The sequence below is a fragment of the Neophocaena asiaeorientalis genome, unplaced genomic scaffold, assembly GCF_003031525.2.
Source record: "Neophocaena asiaeorientalis asiaeorientalis breed wild unplaced genomic scaffold, Neophocaena_asiaeorientalis_V1.1 scaffold546, whole genome shotgun sequence".
Classification (NCBI taxonomy): Eukaryota; Metazoa; Chordata; class Mammalia; order Artiodactyla; family Phocoenidae; genus Neophocaena; species Neophocaena asiaeorientalis.
The window spans coordinates 960,137-975,223 of record NW_020175442.1 but is presented as its reverse complement, the minus strand read 5'-3'; the positions used below and the strand labels follow the sequence as shown (position 1 = coordinate 975,223).

General features: G+C 36.3%; 1 protein-coding gene and 1 pseudogene across 2 annotated transcripts in view; one reads left to right on the top strand and one right to left on the bottom strand.

Annotated features, from left to right (window-relative positions):
- Positions 1-15,087, bottom strand: part of COL24A1 (collagen type XXIV alpha 1 chain) — a 377,122-nt gene that overhangs the window by 106,886 nt on the left and 255,149 nt on the right. The window contains exons 34-37 of the mRNA XM_024767884.1: positions 11,786-11,839; positions 11,322-11,375; positions 9,934-9,987; positions 9,670-9,777 (exon numbers count right to left, since the gene is read on the bottom strand). Coding sequence (XP_024623652.1) covers positions 9,670-9,777; positions 9,934-9,987; positions 11,322-11,375; positions 11,786-11,839 — 270 coding nt within the window. The remainder of the gene's footprint in view (positions 1-9,669; positions 9,778-9,933; positions 9,988-11,321; positions 11,376-11,785; positions 11,840-15,087) is intronic.
- LOC112415072 (proteasome subunit alpha type-3 pseudogene) lies at positions 5,760-9,538 on the top strand (annotated as a pseudogene). The gene is made up of 3 exons (XR_003006274.1): positions 5,760-5,949; positions 6,167-6,416; positions 9,493-9,538. The product of XR_003006274.1 is annotated as a proteasome subunit alpha type-3 pseudogene (transcript).

The following is a 15,087-nucleotide window of genomic DNA, read 5'->3' as shown; positions in this document are numbered from 1 at the left end:
GACCTACCTGCTTGTGTTGGAGGGTCTCCTGCAGAGGTGGGGGGCGCCTGTGGCTCACCGCAAAGACAAGGACACTGGCAGCAGAAGTTCTAGGAAGTACTCCTTGGCATGAGCCCTCCCAGAGTCCATCATTAGCCCCACCAAAGAGCCTGGGTAGGTGTAGTGTTGGGTTGCCTCAGGCCAAACAACCAACAGGGAGGGGACCAAGCCCCACCCATCAGCAGACAAGTGGATTAAAGTTTTTCTGAGCTCTGACCACCAGAGCAACAGCCAGCGCCACCCACCACCAGTCCCCCCTATCAGGAAACTTGCACAAACCACTTAGATAGCCTCATCCACCAGAGGGCAGACAGCAGAAGCAAGAAGAACTACAATCCTGCAGCCTGTGGAACAAAAACCACATTCACAGAAAGATAGACAAGATGAAAAGGCAGAGGGCTATGTACCAGATGAAGGAACAAGATAAAACCCCAGAAAAACAACTAAATGAAGTGGAGATAGACAACCTTCCAGAAAAAGAATTCAGAATAATGATAGTGAAGATGATCCAGGACCTCGGAAAAAGAATGGAGGCAAAGATCAAGAAGATGCAAGAAATATTTAACAAAGATCTAGAAAAATTAAAGAACAAACAAATAGAGATGAACAATACAATAACTGAAGTGAAAAATACACTAGAAGGAATCAATAGCAGAATAACTGAGGCAGAAGAACGGATAAGTGACCTGGAAGACAGAATGGTGGAATTCACTGCTGTGGAACAGAATAAAGAAAAAAGAATGAAAAGAAATGAAGAAAGTCTAAGAGGCTTCTGGTACAACATTGAATGCAACAATATTTGCATTATACAGGTCCCAGAAGGAGAAGAGAGAGAGAAAGGACCCAAGAAAATATCTGAAGAGATTATAGTCGAAAACTTCCCTAACATGGGAAAGGAAATAGCCACCCAAGTCCAGGAAGCGCAGAGAATCCCATACAGGATAAACCCAAGGAGAAACATGCCTAGACACACAGTAATCAAATTGGCAAAAATTAAAGACAAAGAAAAATTATTGAAAGCAGCAAGGGAAAAATGACAAATAACATACAAGGGAACTCCCATAAGGTTAGCAGCTGATTTCTCAGCAGAAACTCTACAAGCCAGAAGGGAGTGGCATGATACACTTAAAGTTTGTGATGAAAGGGAAGAACCTACAACCAAGATTACTCTACACAGCAAGGATCTCATGCAGATTCGATGGAGAAATCAAAAGCTTTACAGACAGGCAAAGGCTAACAGAATTCAACACCACCAAACCAGCTCTACAACAAATGCTAAAGGTACTTCTCTAAGTAGGAAACACAAGAGAAGAAAAGACCCTACAAAAACAAACCCCAAAAAATTAAGAAAATGGTAACAGGAACATACATATGGATAATTACCTTAAACGTGAATGGATTAAATGCTCCAACCAAAAGACACAGGCTTGCTGAATGGATACAAAAACAAGACCTATATATACATGCTGTCTACAAGAGACCCACTTCAGACCTAGGGACACATACAGACTGAAAGTGAGGGGATGGAAAAAGATATTCCATGCAAATGGAAATCAAAAGAAAGCTGGAGTAGTAATACTCATATCAGATATAATAGACTTTAAAATGTTACAAGAGACAAGGAAGGACACTATATAATGATCAAGGGATCAATCCAAGAAGAAGATATAACAATTATAAATATATATGCACCCAACATAGGAGCACCTCAATACATAAGGCAACAGCTAACATCTCTAAAAGAGGAAATCGACAATAACACAATAATAGTGGGGGACTTTAACACGTCACTCAAACCAATGGACAGATTGGTCCAAACAGAAAATTAATAAGGAAACACAAGTGTTAAATGACACAACAGCAGAGAGATTTAATTGATATTTATAAGACATTCCATCCAAAAACAGCAGATTACACTTTCTTCTCAAGTCTGCACAGATCATTCTCCAGGATAGATCACATCTTGGGTCACAAATCAAGCCTCAGTAAATTTAAGAAAATTGAAATCATACCAAGCATCTTTTCTGACCACAAGGCTATGAGAATAGAAATCAATTACAAGAGAAGATCTGTAAAAAATACAAACACATGGAGGCTAAACAATATATTACTAAACCAAGAGATAACTGAAGAAATCAAAGAGGAAATCAAATACCTAGAGACAAATGACAATGAAAACACGATGATCCAAAACCTTTGGGATGTGGCAAAAGCAGTTCTAAGAGGGAAGTTTATAGCTATACAAGCCTACCTCAAGAAACAAGAAAAATCTCAAATAAACAATCTAACCTTACTCGTAAAGGAACTAGAGAAATAAGAACAAACAAAACCCAAAGTTAGCAGAAGGAAAGAAATCATAAAGATCAGAGCAGAAATAAATGAAATAGAAACAAAGAAAACAAAAGCAAAGATCAACAGAACTTAAAGCCGGTTCTTTGAGAAGATAAACAAAATTGATAAACCATTAGCCAGACTCATGAAGAATAAGAGGGAGAGGACTCAAATCAATAAAATTGAAATGAAAAAGGAGAAGTTTAAACAGACCGCAGAAATACAAAGCATCCTAAGAGACTACTACAATCAACACTCTGCCAATAAAATAGACAACTTGGAAGATATGGACAGATTCTTAGAAAGATATAACCTTCCAAGACTGAACCAGGAAGAAACAGAAAATATGAACAGAACAATCACAAGTCATGAAATTGAAACTGTGATTAAGAATCTTCCAACAAACAAAAATCCAGGACCAGATGGCTTCACAGGTGAATTCTATCAAACGTTTAGAGAAGAGCTAACACCCATCCTTCTCAAACTCTTCCAAAAATTTGCAGAGGAAGGAACACTCCCAAACTCATTCTATGAGGCCACCATCACCCTGATACCAAAACCAGACAAAGATACTACAAAAAAAGAAAATTACAAAACAATATCACTGATGAATATAGATGCAAAAATCCTCTAGAAAATAGTAGCAAACAGAATCCAACAACACATTAAAAGGATCATACACCATGATCAAGTGGGGTTTACCCCAGGCATACTAGGATTTTTCAATATATGCAAATCAATCAATGTGATACACCATATTAACAAACTGAAGAAGGAAAACCATATGATCATCTCAGTAGATGCAGAAAAAGCTTTTGACAAAATGCAACACCCATTTATGATAAAAATTCTCATATTTGGGCATAGAGGGAATCTAGCTCAACATAATAAAGGCCATATATGACAAACTCATAGCAAACATCATTCTCAATGGTGAAAAACTGAAAGCATTTCCTCTAAGATCAGGAACATGACAAGGATGTCCACTCTCACCCCTACTGTTCAACATAGTTTTGCAAGTCCTAGCCACGGCAATCAGAGAAGAAAAAGAAATAAAATGGATACAATTTGGAAAAGAAGAAGTAAAACTGTAATTGTTTGCAGATGACATGATACTATATAGAGAGAATCCTAAAGACGCCACCAGAAAACTACTAGAGCTAATGCAGATGAAAACTACAATGAGGTATCACCTCACACCAGTTAGAATGGGCATCATCAGAAAATCTACAAACAACAAATACTGGAGAGGGTGTGGAGAAAAGGGAACCCTCCTGCGTTGTTGGGAGTGTAAATTGATACAGCCACTATGGAGAACAGTATGGAGGTTCCTTAAAGAACTAAAAATAGAACTACCATATGATCCAGCAATCTCACTACTGGACATATACCCTCGGAAAACCATAATTCAAAAAGACACATGTGAAAAGCAGCGGGGGTGGGGGGTTGTGGTGTGATGAATTGGGAGATTGGGATTGACATGTATACACTGATGTGTATAAAATGGATGACTAATAATAACCTGTATAAAAAAATAAATTAAAAAAAAAAGACACATGCACCCCAATGTTCATTGCGGCACTATTTACAATAGCCAGGTAATGGAAACAACCTAAATGCCCATTGACAGATGAATGGATAAAGAAGATGTGGTACGTATATACAATGGAATATTATTCAGCCATAAAAAGGAACAAAATTGGGTCATTTGTAGAGACATGGATGGATCTAGAGATTGTCATACAGAGTGAAGTAAGTCAGAAAGAGAAAAACAAATATTGTATATTAATGAATATATGTGGAACCTAGAAAAATGGACAGGTGAGCCGGTTGCAGGGCAGAAATTGAGACACAGATGTAGAGAACATGTATGGACACCAAGGGGGGAAAGCGGCGGGGGGTGGGTTGTAAAAAAAGAAAGAAAGAATTCTTTTTTACACTTCAAAAAGTTAATCATAGTCCAGAATAGGAAAATCTACAGAGACAGAGAGTAAATTAGTGTTTGCCAGAGGGTAGGGGAAGGGGAGAATGGGGAATGACTGGTAGTGGGTACAGGGTTTGTTTTTGGCATGATGAAAATGTTCTGGAATTAGACAGTCGTAACGATTGCACAACTTTGTGAATGTAGTATAAACCACTAAATTGTACACTTTAAACATGTGAATTTTATGGTATATGTGAATTACATCTCAATGAACCCATTATTTTAGAAAACAAAAACATAAACAAAAAAAACAACAAAAATAACCATAACTACAATAATTTGTTATTGGATAAAGAATACAAAAAGATTAAACTGTAACATCAGTAACCTAAAATGTGAGGGGGGAGAAGCAAGTAAACACATAAAGTTTCTGTAGGATATCAAAGTTAAGTTTTATCTGCTTAAACTATGGTGCTAGAATTGTAATGTATTTTATGTGAGCCACAAAGGAAAAACATGTAGTAGATACACAAGATTATGATAAAGGATTCAAGGCACACTGCTACAAAAGTCCAAAAATCACAAAGGAAAAGGGCAAGTGAGGAAGCAATGAAGTTAAGAGTCTGTAAAAGAATCAGCAAACAATGAGCACAATGGCAATAGGAAGTCCTTACTTATCAATAATTACTTTAATTGTAAATGGATTAACTTATCCAATCAAAAGACAGAATGGCTAAAAGGATTTAAAAAAAGAGACCCAGCTATATGCTGCCTACAGGAGGCTCACTTAAGCTTGAAGGACACACAAAGACTGAGAGGGAAGGGATGAGGAAAGATATTTCAAGCAAATGGTAACCAAAAGAAAGCAGGGATAGCTATACTTATATCAGATAAAATAGATTTTAAGCTGAAAACAGTCACAAGAGATAAGGAAGGTCATTAATAATGATAAATGGGTCAATTAATTGATAACATATAATAATTATAAATATTTATGTGCCAAACTTTGGAGTATCTAAATATATAAAGTAAATACTAACAGAAATAAAAGGAGAAATAAGCAGCAATACTATCTTGTTTGGGGACTTTAATATCCTACTCTCTAAAATGGCTACATCTTCCAGACAGAAAATTAATAAGGAAACAGAAGATTTGAACAACACTACAGGCCAAACAGACGTAATGGACATATAAAGAACATTCCATCCAACAGTAGCAGAATACACATTCTTCTCAAAAAATGTTCACATGGAACATTTCTGTAGATAGATCATATGTAAGGCCACAATACAAGTCTCTATAAATACAGTTAGATAGAAATTATATCAAGTAACTTTCCAGCCACAATGGTATGAAACTAGAAATCAACAACAGGAGAGAAAAGTTGTAAAACTCACAAATATATGGAAATTAAAAAATATGCCTCAGACCCTGAAGCCCTAGGTGTCCCAGTGGTTTTAGCATGATGAGCTCAACTGGCACTGGATATGACCTGTCAGTCTCTACATTCTCTCCTGATGGGAGAGTTTTTCACGTTGAGTATGCTATGAAGCCTGTGGAAAATAGTAGTACAGCTATTGGAATCAGATGTAAAGATGGTGCTGTCTTTGGGGTAGAAAAATTAGTCCTTTCTAAATTTTATGAAGAAGGTGCTAACAAACGACTTTTTTTTTTTTTTTTTGCGGTACGCGGGCCTCTCACTGCTGTGGCCTCTCCCGTTGTGGAGCACAGGCTCCAGACGTGCAGGCTCAGCAGCCATGGCTCACGGGCCCAGCCGCTCTGCGGCATGTGGGATCTTCCCGGACCAGGCATGAACCCGTGTCCCCTGCATCGGCAGGCAGACTCTCAACCACTGCGCCACCAGGGAAGTCCACAAACGACTTTTTAATGTTGATCGACATGTTGGAATGGCAGTAGTAGGTTTGTTGGCAGATGCTTGTTCTTTAGCAGACATTGCAAGAGAAGAGGCTTCCAACTTTAGATCTAACATTCCACTAAAGCATCTTGCAGACAGAGTGGCCATGTATGTACATGCATATACACTCTACAGTGCTGTTAGACCTTTTGGCTACAGTTTCATGTTAGGGTCTTACAGTGTGAATGATGGTGTACAACTTCCAATGTTTATCATTTTTAAAAACCAACTCATTAATTTTTTCTATTGTTTTCCTATCCTCTATTTCACTTATTGCTGCTCTAATCTTTATCACTTCCTTCTTGCTAACTTTGGCCTTATTTTGTTCTTCTTTTTCCACTTCCTTGAAGAGTAAAGTTAGGTTACTTATTTGAGGTCTTTCCCTTTTTCTAATGTGGAATTTATCACTATGAACTTCCCTTTTAGAACTATTTTTGCATCTGTATTTACAATAGCCAGGACATGGAAGCAACCTAAGTGTCCATCGACAGATGAATGGATAAAGAAGATGTGGCACATATATACAATGGAATATTACTCAGCCATTAAAAGAAACGAAATTGAGTTATTTGAAGTGAGGCGGATGGACCTAGAGTCTGTTATACAGAGTGAAGTAAGTCAGAAAGAGAGAAACGAATACCATATGTTAATACATATATATGAAATCTAAAAAAAAAAATGGTTCTGAAGAACCTAGGGGCAGGACGGGAATAAAGATGCAGATGTAGAGAATGGACTTGAGGACACGGGGAGGGGGAAGGGTAAGCTGTGACAAAGTGAGAGAGTGGCATGGACAAATATACACTACCAAATGTAAAATAGATAGCTAGTGGGAAGCAGCCACATAGCACAGGGAGGTCAGCTCAGTGCTTTGTGACCACCTAGAGGGGTGGGATAGGGAGGGTGGAAGGGAGATGGAAGAGGGAGGAGATATGGGGATATATGTATATGTATAGCTGATTCACTTTGTTATACGTCAGAAACTAACACACCATTGTAAAGCAATTATACGCCAATAAAGATGTTAAAAAATAAAGCTTATGGACTTAACAATATGAAAAATAATATTATCTGAACTGTCAGAAAAAAAATGATAAAAAAAATTGACAAACCTTTAGCCAAACTCACCGAGAGAGAGGACTCAAAGTTAGAAATGAAAGAGGAGACATAAAGGATACCACAAAAAGAAAAAGGATCATAAGAGACTACTACATACAATTATTTGCCAGCAAATTGAAAACCTAGAAGAAATGGAGAAATAGAAAGATACTACCTACCAAGACTGAATCATGAAGAAATAGAAAATCTATAAAGACCAATGAATAAGGAGATTGAATCAGTAGTGAAAAACCTCTCAACAAAGAAAAGCCCAGGACCAAATGGTTTTACTGCTGAATCATATCAAACATTTAAAGAAGAATTAATGCTAAACTTTCTCAAATTTTCCCAAAATTTTGAAGAAGGAATATACCCAAAGACATTTTACAAGGCCAGCATTACTCTGATGCCAAGCCAGATAAGGATACTACAAGAAAAAAAAATTCAGGCCAGCCAATATCCCTGACAAATAGAGATGCAAAAATTCTCAACAAGATACTAGCAAACTGAATTCAATAGCATATTAAAAGGACCATACACCATGATCAACTGGGATTTATTCCAGGTATGCAAAGATGACTCAAAAATCTGCAAATCAGTCAATGTGATGTACCACATTCCCAGAATTAAAGAAAAAAACATACGATCATCTGAATAGATGCAGAAAAGGCCTGGAAAAAATTCAACAACCTTTCATTATAAAATGTCTCAACAAATTGGGTATAGAAGTCACATAATAAAAGTCATATATGAAAAACCCACAGCTAACATCATACTCAAAAAAAGCTTTTCCTCCAAGATCAGGAACATGGCAAGTGTGACTGGAAGTCCAAGCTTGAGCAATTGGGCAAGAAAAAGAAATAAAAGGCATCCAAGTTAGAAAGGAAGAAGTAAAACAGAAGTAAAACCATGTCTATTTGCAGGTGACATCTTAATATACAGAAAACTCTGAAGACTGTACCACAAAACTGTTAGCATTAATAAATGATTTCAATAAAGTTGCAGGATACAAAATCAACCTACTAAAACCCAGTCATATTTCCACACACTAACAACAAATTATCTGAAAAAGAAATAAAGAAAATAATCCCATTTACAGTAGTATCAAAATCAATAAAATACTTAGAATAAATATAACCCAGGAGGTAAAATATCTATACACTGAAAACTAGAAGACACTGATGAAAGAAACTCAAGAAAATACAAATAAGTGGAAAAAATCTCATTTTCACATATTGTTAAAATGTCCATACTATCCAAAGCAATCTATAGATTCAGTATAATTCCAATCAAGATTCCAGGCAGTTTTTTTTTATCAAAATAGAAAAAAGCAATTCTAAAATTTTCATGGAACCATAAAAGACACCAAATAGCTAAAACAATCTTGAGAAAGAAGAACAAGGCTGGAGGCATCACACTTCCTAATTTCAGACTTTATCAATACAAAACTATATTAACCAAAACAGTATGGTACCAGCATTAAAACAGACATATAGACCAAAAGAACAGAATCAAGAGCCCAGAGATAAACCCATGCATATAAGGTCAACTAATATTTGAAAAAATGTGATCATATACACACACATATATATGTTCTCTATGTATACAATGTAATATTATTCAGTCATAATCAGAAGGAAATTCTGCCATTTGAAACAACATGGATAGACCTTGAAAGCATTTTGCTTGTGAAATAAGTCAGAGAAACACAAATACTGTATGATCTCATGAATATGTGTTACCTAACGAAACTCATAAGAACTCATAGAAACAGAGTTGTTTGGTGTTGCCAGGGGTGAAGAGATGGGGAAAATAGGTGAAGGTGGTCAAAGGGTACAAATTTCCAGTTATAAGATGAATAAGTTCTGGAGATCTAATGTACAGCATGGTGACTATAGTTAACAACACCGTATTGTGTACTTGAAAGATGCTAAGACAGTAACTCTTAAAAATTCTCACCACACACACAAAAAGGCAACTGTGTGAGGTGATAGATGTGCTAACTAAACTTATTATGGGAATCATTTAGCAATATTTATGCACAACAAATCAACAGGTCATGCACTGTAAACTTATATAACATATAATACATGTCAATTATGTCGCAATAAAGTGAGAAAAAAATGAAGAAGTTCAATAGCATGTGTGACACATGGGAAAAGTATCTTTTTTCCTTGGATGTTAGGAAGGCTGATAATCAGTCCCTGGTTTGTTCTTTACTCAAGCCATAGTTCCATACCTTCAAATACCAAATGGACATATAAGGGAGACAAGAATGTGTGTGTATGGCTCACACTTGTGTGTGGGGGTGTGGGTGTGTAGAGGACTGAGTTCACTGAGTATTGAACCCAGCAGTACTCACCGGAGGACCCATTACACCTGGTCCACCCAGGGGCCCTGTGGTCCCTGGTAAGCCTGTCTCTCCTTTTTCTCCATCCTCTCCAGGAAGTCCCCTTCTTCCTGGGTTCCCCTATAACACAGTAAAAATTTTTGAGAAAGGGAAAGTAGTAAAATAATTATGCCACGCAATAAGAGATTTTTGTTGGCACATAAAAAATTACGTTTAATATTTGAAAGATTTCTCAAAAACATCTACCTTAATCATAATGTTAAAAGTATAATTTACCTTTATTCCATCTTTACCCTGGAGACCTTCTTCTCCAGCAGCTCCTGGTTCACCCTATTTGGTAGCAGAAATGTAAGATTTATTATTTCGCTAAATCATTTATCTAAATTTATTTTTTTGCCCCTGGTATCTATAGAAGTAGCAGGTTTATATACATTTATTCCTACTTCTACTTTATTTATAAGGAGTATTTGAAAGTATAATGAACATGATTTAATTTGCCTGGAATAACTCTGAAGATGATTTAAAGAGTCATAGCACTGTAAATTCAAACACAAGATGGTCTCAGAATATTAATAACTTTTAGATAATTAAAGGTAATATATATTCATTTGGTAGCTTTGCATATTTAGACAGCTATACCTATGTTTCTTAGTTCAAAGACTGTAAATACTGAATTTCATAAAATTATAGTATCTTGCTTTTCTTAATTTACATGGATTAATCCAACTTAATTCAGTTAAAATTAGTGTACCGGATTTTTAAGGTCTGTATTTTCTCCCTTACAGAGAAGAGGTGACTGTCAAGGCCCTGGTATATTTGGAAGTTGTCTTCTAGACACAGAACTTGTAGAAATGTAGAGCCACAATTTATGAAGCTATTAAAGAAGTACTGGCTCTCGTGCCACCTGAACTATTTACAAGTAAATTAATCAGTGTGTCTTCACAGTTGCTCATTGCTCCAACTGCTGACACTTCCATTACCCTGACCTCATACTTCCCACCCCCTTGAAAAAAAGGGGAAAATGAACAAGAAAGAAATCGAATGCAAAATACATCTCCCAACTTTACCTTTTAGTAAACAAATGTCTCTTAAAATTATCTTGGTCCCTGTTATCTTGGAAAAAAAAACTTACCACAGCTTAAATTAACCACTGTCTATATTAGAATAACTTCTGTAAGCTACCTCATCACAATTATCTACAATTGTTTTTGTCTACAAAAATCTACAATTATTTCTTTGAATCTTGTTAACTTTGCATGACTCTAGTTTTTTGTTGCTGTTTTTCTAAACACAAATTAGATTTCAATGTCTGTCTGTCTTGTTAGGTCCGGAAATAGCATGAGAGTTGATCACTAGTATTTGTGAATTTCTTCTTCATGCTAACATTAGTGACCATCACAGTGACTCCACACATTTGGCAAGGATTCTGCTGAGTACATCTGATTCTGAGAAAAAGGTTGTGTGTGGTTAGGACTCTCAATGCTACTAAATTACAATGTGAACAGGGTTTAGCATGCAGCTTTTGAAATTATAAAATAAAGACAAACATTTTCTATAATGCACCAGAAAAGTTTATTATACAATCTTTGAAGTCTTTAGGCTGAGTCTTGAGTCTCTAAAATAGGAGGGCCAGTGCATTAAAATGGTTTCTAGTAGGCACGTACCCGTAACCCTGGCTCCCCAGTCACTCCAACACTGCCTGCAGGTCCAACATTTCCCTGAAGAAACAAAGGGAAAGATTAAACTCTTTTCTACTAAAACTGCATGTCTAATAGTTATGGAGGGTATATCATGAAGACAGGAGTTCCAAAACACTATTTTTTCCTTTTCTTCAGATTAATTTATTTATAATATTTTGCTTTTTCATTTGTATTCCCTCCCATATATAACCGTATATATATATATGTGTGTGTATAGATATACACACACATACTTATCTGCATATATAGAGACAAATAATATTTTTTTCTCAGTAATATTTTATTCTGACTCATTTGAGAACACTTTCCATTTTTATCTGCTGTCCTTTACCTGCTTCCAAGATGGTGGCTGTTTGCCAAAATATTGCAAACATCGGGGAGTCAATGGTGAAAGTTTAGAGACCTCCTTTACTATTTAGGAAGGTTACCTTTGCACCTGGCTCTCCTTGCAGACCAGATTCTCCCTCAATACCTGAAGTTCCCTAGAATAGAATGATTTGACACATTGTTTGTACACATTCCTTCACCAACGTAAAGGCAATAACAACCTCATAAGAAGATGGAAGTAATTTTCAGCCCAAGGATGGGATATCTATGTCCAGGAAAGGATTTTTGCTGCTCCTTTATAAACATCATGGCGTAAGACCAGATAATTTCTGGGACCATTTAACAGTTCAAATGCTAAAACAACATCACCAGAAATCAGGACTGCTTAGACCAGTTTCTTCTAACGCTTCCTCTCGTCCTTTAATCTTTGGTCAAGACAAACTACTTCCCATTTCCTTTTCTAATTTTCTACCCTCATACCCTTACTATTCTCTGTGTTTTTCACTTTTTATTCTTCCTATCTATTTATGTTGATCCCTCTTGGAATATACTTCTTGAAAAAAATTCCATTTTCTTTATTGGTTTTATAAAATATATCACACAAAGAAGATATGAATTATATATATACATATATACGGCATTTTTTCCCACGCCCCTTTCATGGGTGGGTCCAGTTGGGAAGATTTTGGTTGAAGCTTTTATTTTGAAAACATATAACTTCTTGCAACCTCTGGCTATTTATAAGCTTCGAGCTCCTATAATTGCTGTTGTATTGTTTTATTTATTTTTTCTCTTGGAGACATTTATCTTGTTGTTGAGAATACTCTGCCTGCCTCTCCCTTCTCTGCTTCCTCACTCTCTTCTCTTACTCTATATGTGTGTATGTATGTATGTGTACTTATACACACACAATTATAAATACATACATATGCATTCTATAATCCCCATGTTTTCAGAGTAGAGGGGTAGTTTAAAGCCATTAACCTATGATACTATCTTGACCAGAAGTTTCCTGTTTGCTTTCTGTCTTCCAGGGATTCCTCAATAGTTCTGATCCATGGGTGATAACCTTCCTAATAATTATTAGCGATTAAAATATCTTTTATGTTGTTACAGTATTTTAGATGAGAAGTTCAATTTTCCATTTTGACCCAGCTTCCACAATCCAGACTCGCTTTGCTTTTTCCAAAATGAAAGCTATACAGGCATAATAGTACAGATGGACTTATAATGAAAAGCCCCAGCCCCATTCCTCAGAGGCAACTACTTTATAAAACAATTTGTTTTTAGTTCTCTTAATGGTTATTTCTATAACCAAGAAATCTACCTCTAATTCTTGATGTATTACCTTGCTAAAAGTTTAGTTCCCTTAAAACTCCCTCCATTTTACCATCATTTCACCAATTTTTAAATAGTTATGTTATTTAAAATTTTCTGTTGGTTACCTTTGTGACTTTACTGTTATAAGAGGCAGTGTATTACAGTACTTAAGAGGAAGGACTACGAAGTGAGACTGCCTGAGTTTCTGCTCTGCCTCAGAAATGATAGAATTTAATATCCTAACCTAAGGTTAAAATTATCTCTCAAGCGAGAATTCCAACTCTCTCAGGACTTCTTCCACATCAAAATTGCTTTTAATTCCCTAGACCTCGTCTATTCCCCAGTTTCACCCAATCTGTCAGCTCCTCTCGGCTTCTTTTATTCTTAGGCTAAATCCAATAGTTGATCTTCTGATCTCTGTGGTATCTCTTTTCTTATGCCAATCCTGGATTAGCACTTTAAATTGCCTTCTCCATTTCTATTCCCAGTTGAACATCAATGGAAAAATTACACTCTTGTGCAAAGTGGCTTCATTACATATTGAGAGGCATAGTGACTAAGAGAATGGGTTGCAGAGAGAGACTGCCTAAATTTAAATGCGGGCTCTACCACTACTATTGCTATTGCACTACTATTGCACAGCTATTGCTCTTGAACAAGTTGCTTAACCATTTCATGGCTTAGTTTCCTCATCTGTAGAATGAGGATAATTGCATTACCTCATGGGGTATTGTGAGAATTCATTAATATGGTAAAGTACATAAATACTGCTAGGAACATAGAAAGTTCTCTGAAGTTGTTACCTAGTATTAACATCATTATTATTAATATAATGCAAATTCAAAGTCTCCTACTTCAGTTTTACTTTTAATAAGGTATATCTGCTTTTACATGTCTTTAGTCATTTCCCTCTTCCATTATCCTCAACCACTATTCTAAACCAGCATATTTTCAATAGAAAATATGTTCAACCCCTACTCCTTATCATGACAGATTCTTGTCTCCTACCCTATTAAAAATTTTTTTTTCAAGTTATGAGGTATGACTTTCCTCTGCTTTTTTAGACTCAGAGGATGGATGTGGCATAGTACAGGTTTTCAGCATTGGCTTTTGTATCAGATGTGGATTCAAAGCCAGGGTCTGCTTCCTGTTAACCATTTACCTTGGGCAGAGTAGCAGGTTATGACTAACATTCTTCTTTTCTTGTCTCAGGAAACGATATTGCCATCCATCCTGTTGAAATCTGGAAATAATTTTTGACTTCTCTTTCCCATTTACTTTCCATATCCCACAAATACGCAGGTTCTCCAGAATTTATGTAACAAACATTTCTCAAATACATTCCCTTCTTACTTATGCTGACTACTTTAGTTCGGACCTCCATTGTTTCTTAACTAGTTGAATGCAACAGCTTTTTAGAAGGTATATATGTCTGCACTCTTGTCTTCTCAAATACATCTTCCCTGAGACTGCTAAAATGATCTTCCAAAAATACAAATCTGACTTTATCACTGCCCTATGCCTACCTCACAATGACTTACTGTAGCCCGTAAGATGAAAAGTTCAAGCTTCTTAACAGAGTATATAAGATTTTTCGTTTGATCTAACCATTTCTCTGTAATTTCATCTATCATCACTCCTTGTTTTGACTTTAAGCATCAAAGAATCCATACGGCCTCATGTTTGCATGTTCCTACTCATACTACCCCTTTTTCTGGAATCGCCATATCCTTATTCCCTCTTTTCATATGGCTAACTCATACTCATTCCTTAAAACTCATTACCCTCCCCCTGCCTCAACACAGACAAGTCTTCTTTTTCCCCTTATCCAGGTAAGGTTACATACCCATTGCTGTACTTTTATAATGCCCTGTGAATGTCTCCATCATTGGGTCTAACAGAAGTATAATGAGCTTTTACATGATTATCTTCTGGAATAGATTATAAACTGCTAAAGGAGTCAGGGACCATATCTCAGCCACCGTTGGACTCCCAGTGGATACACAGTACACAGCAAGAAAGCATGGCATAATCATGGAATTAGAGGAGGAGAAAAGTTCTATTGGAATGTGGTTGAAAAGGT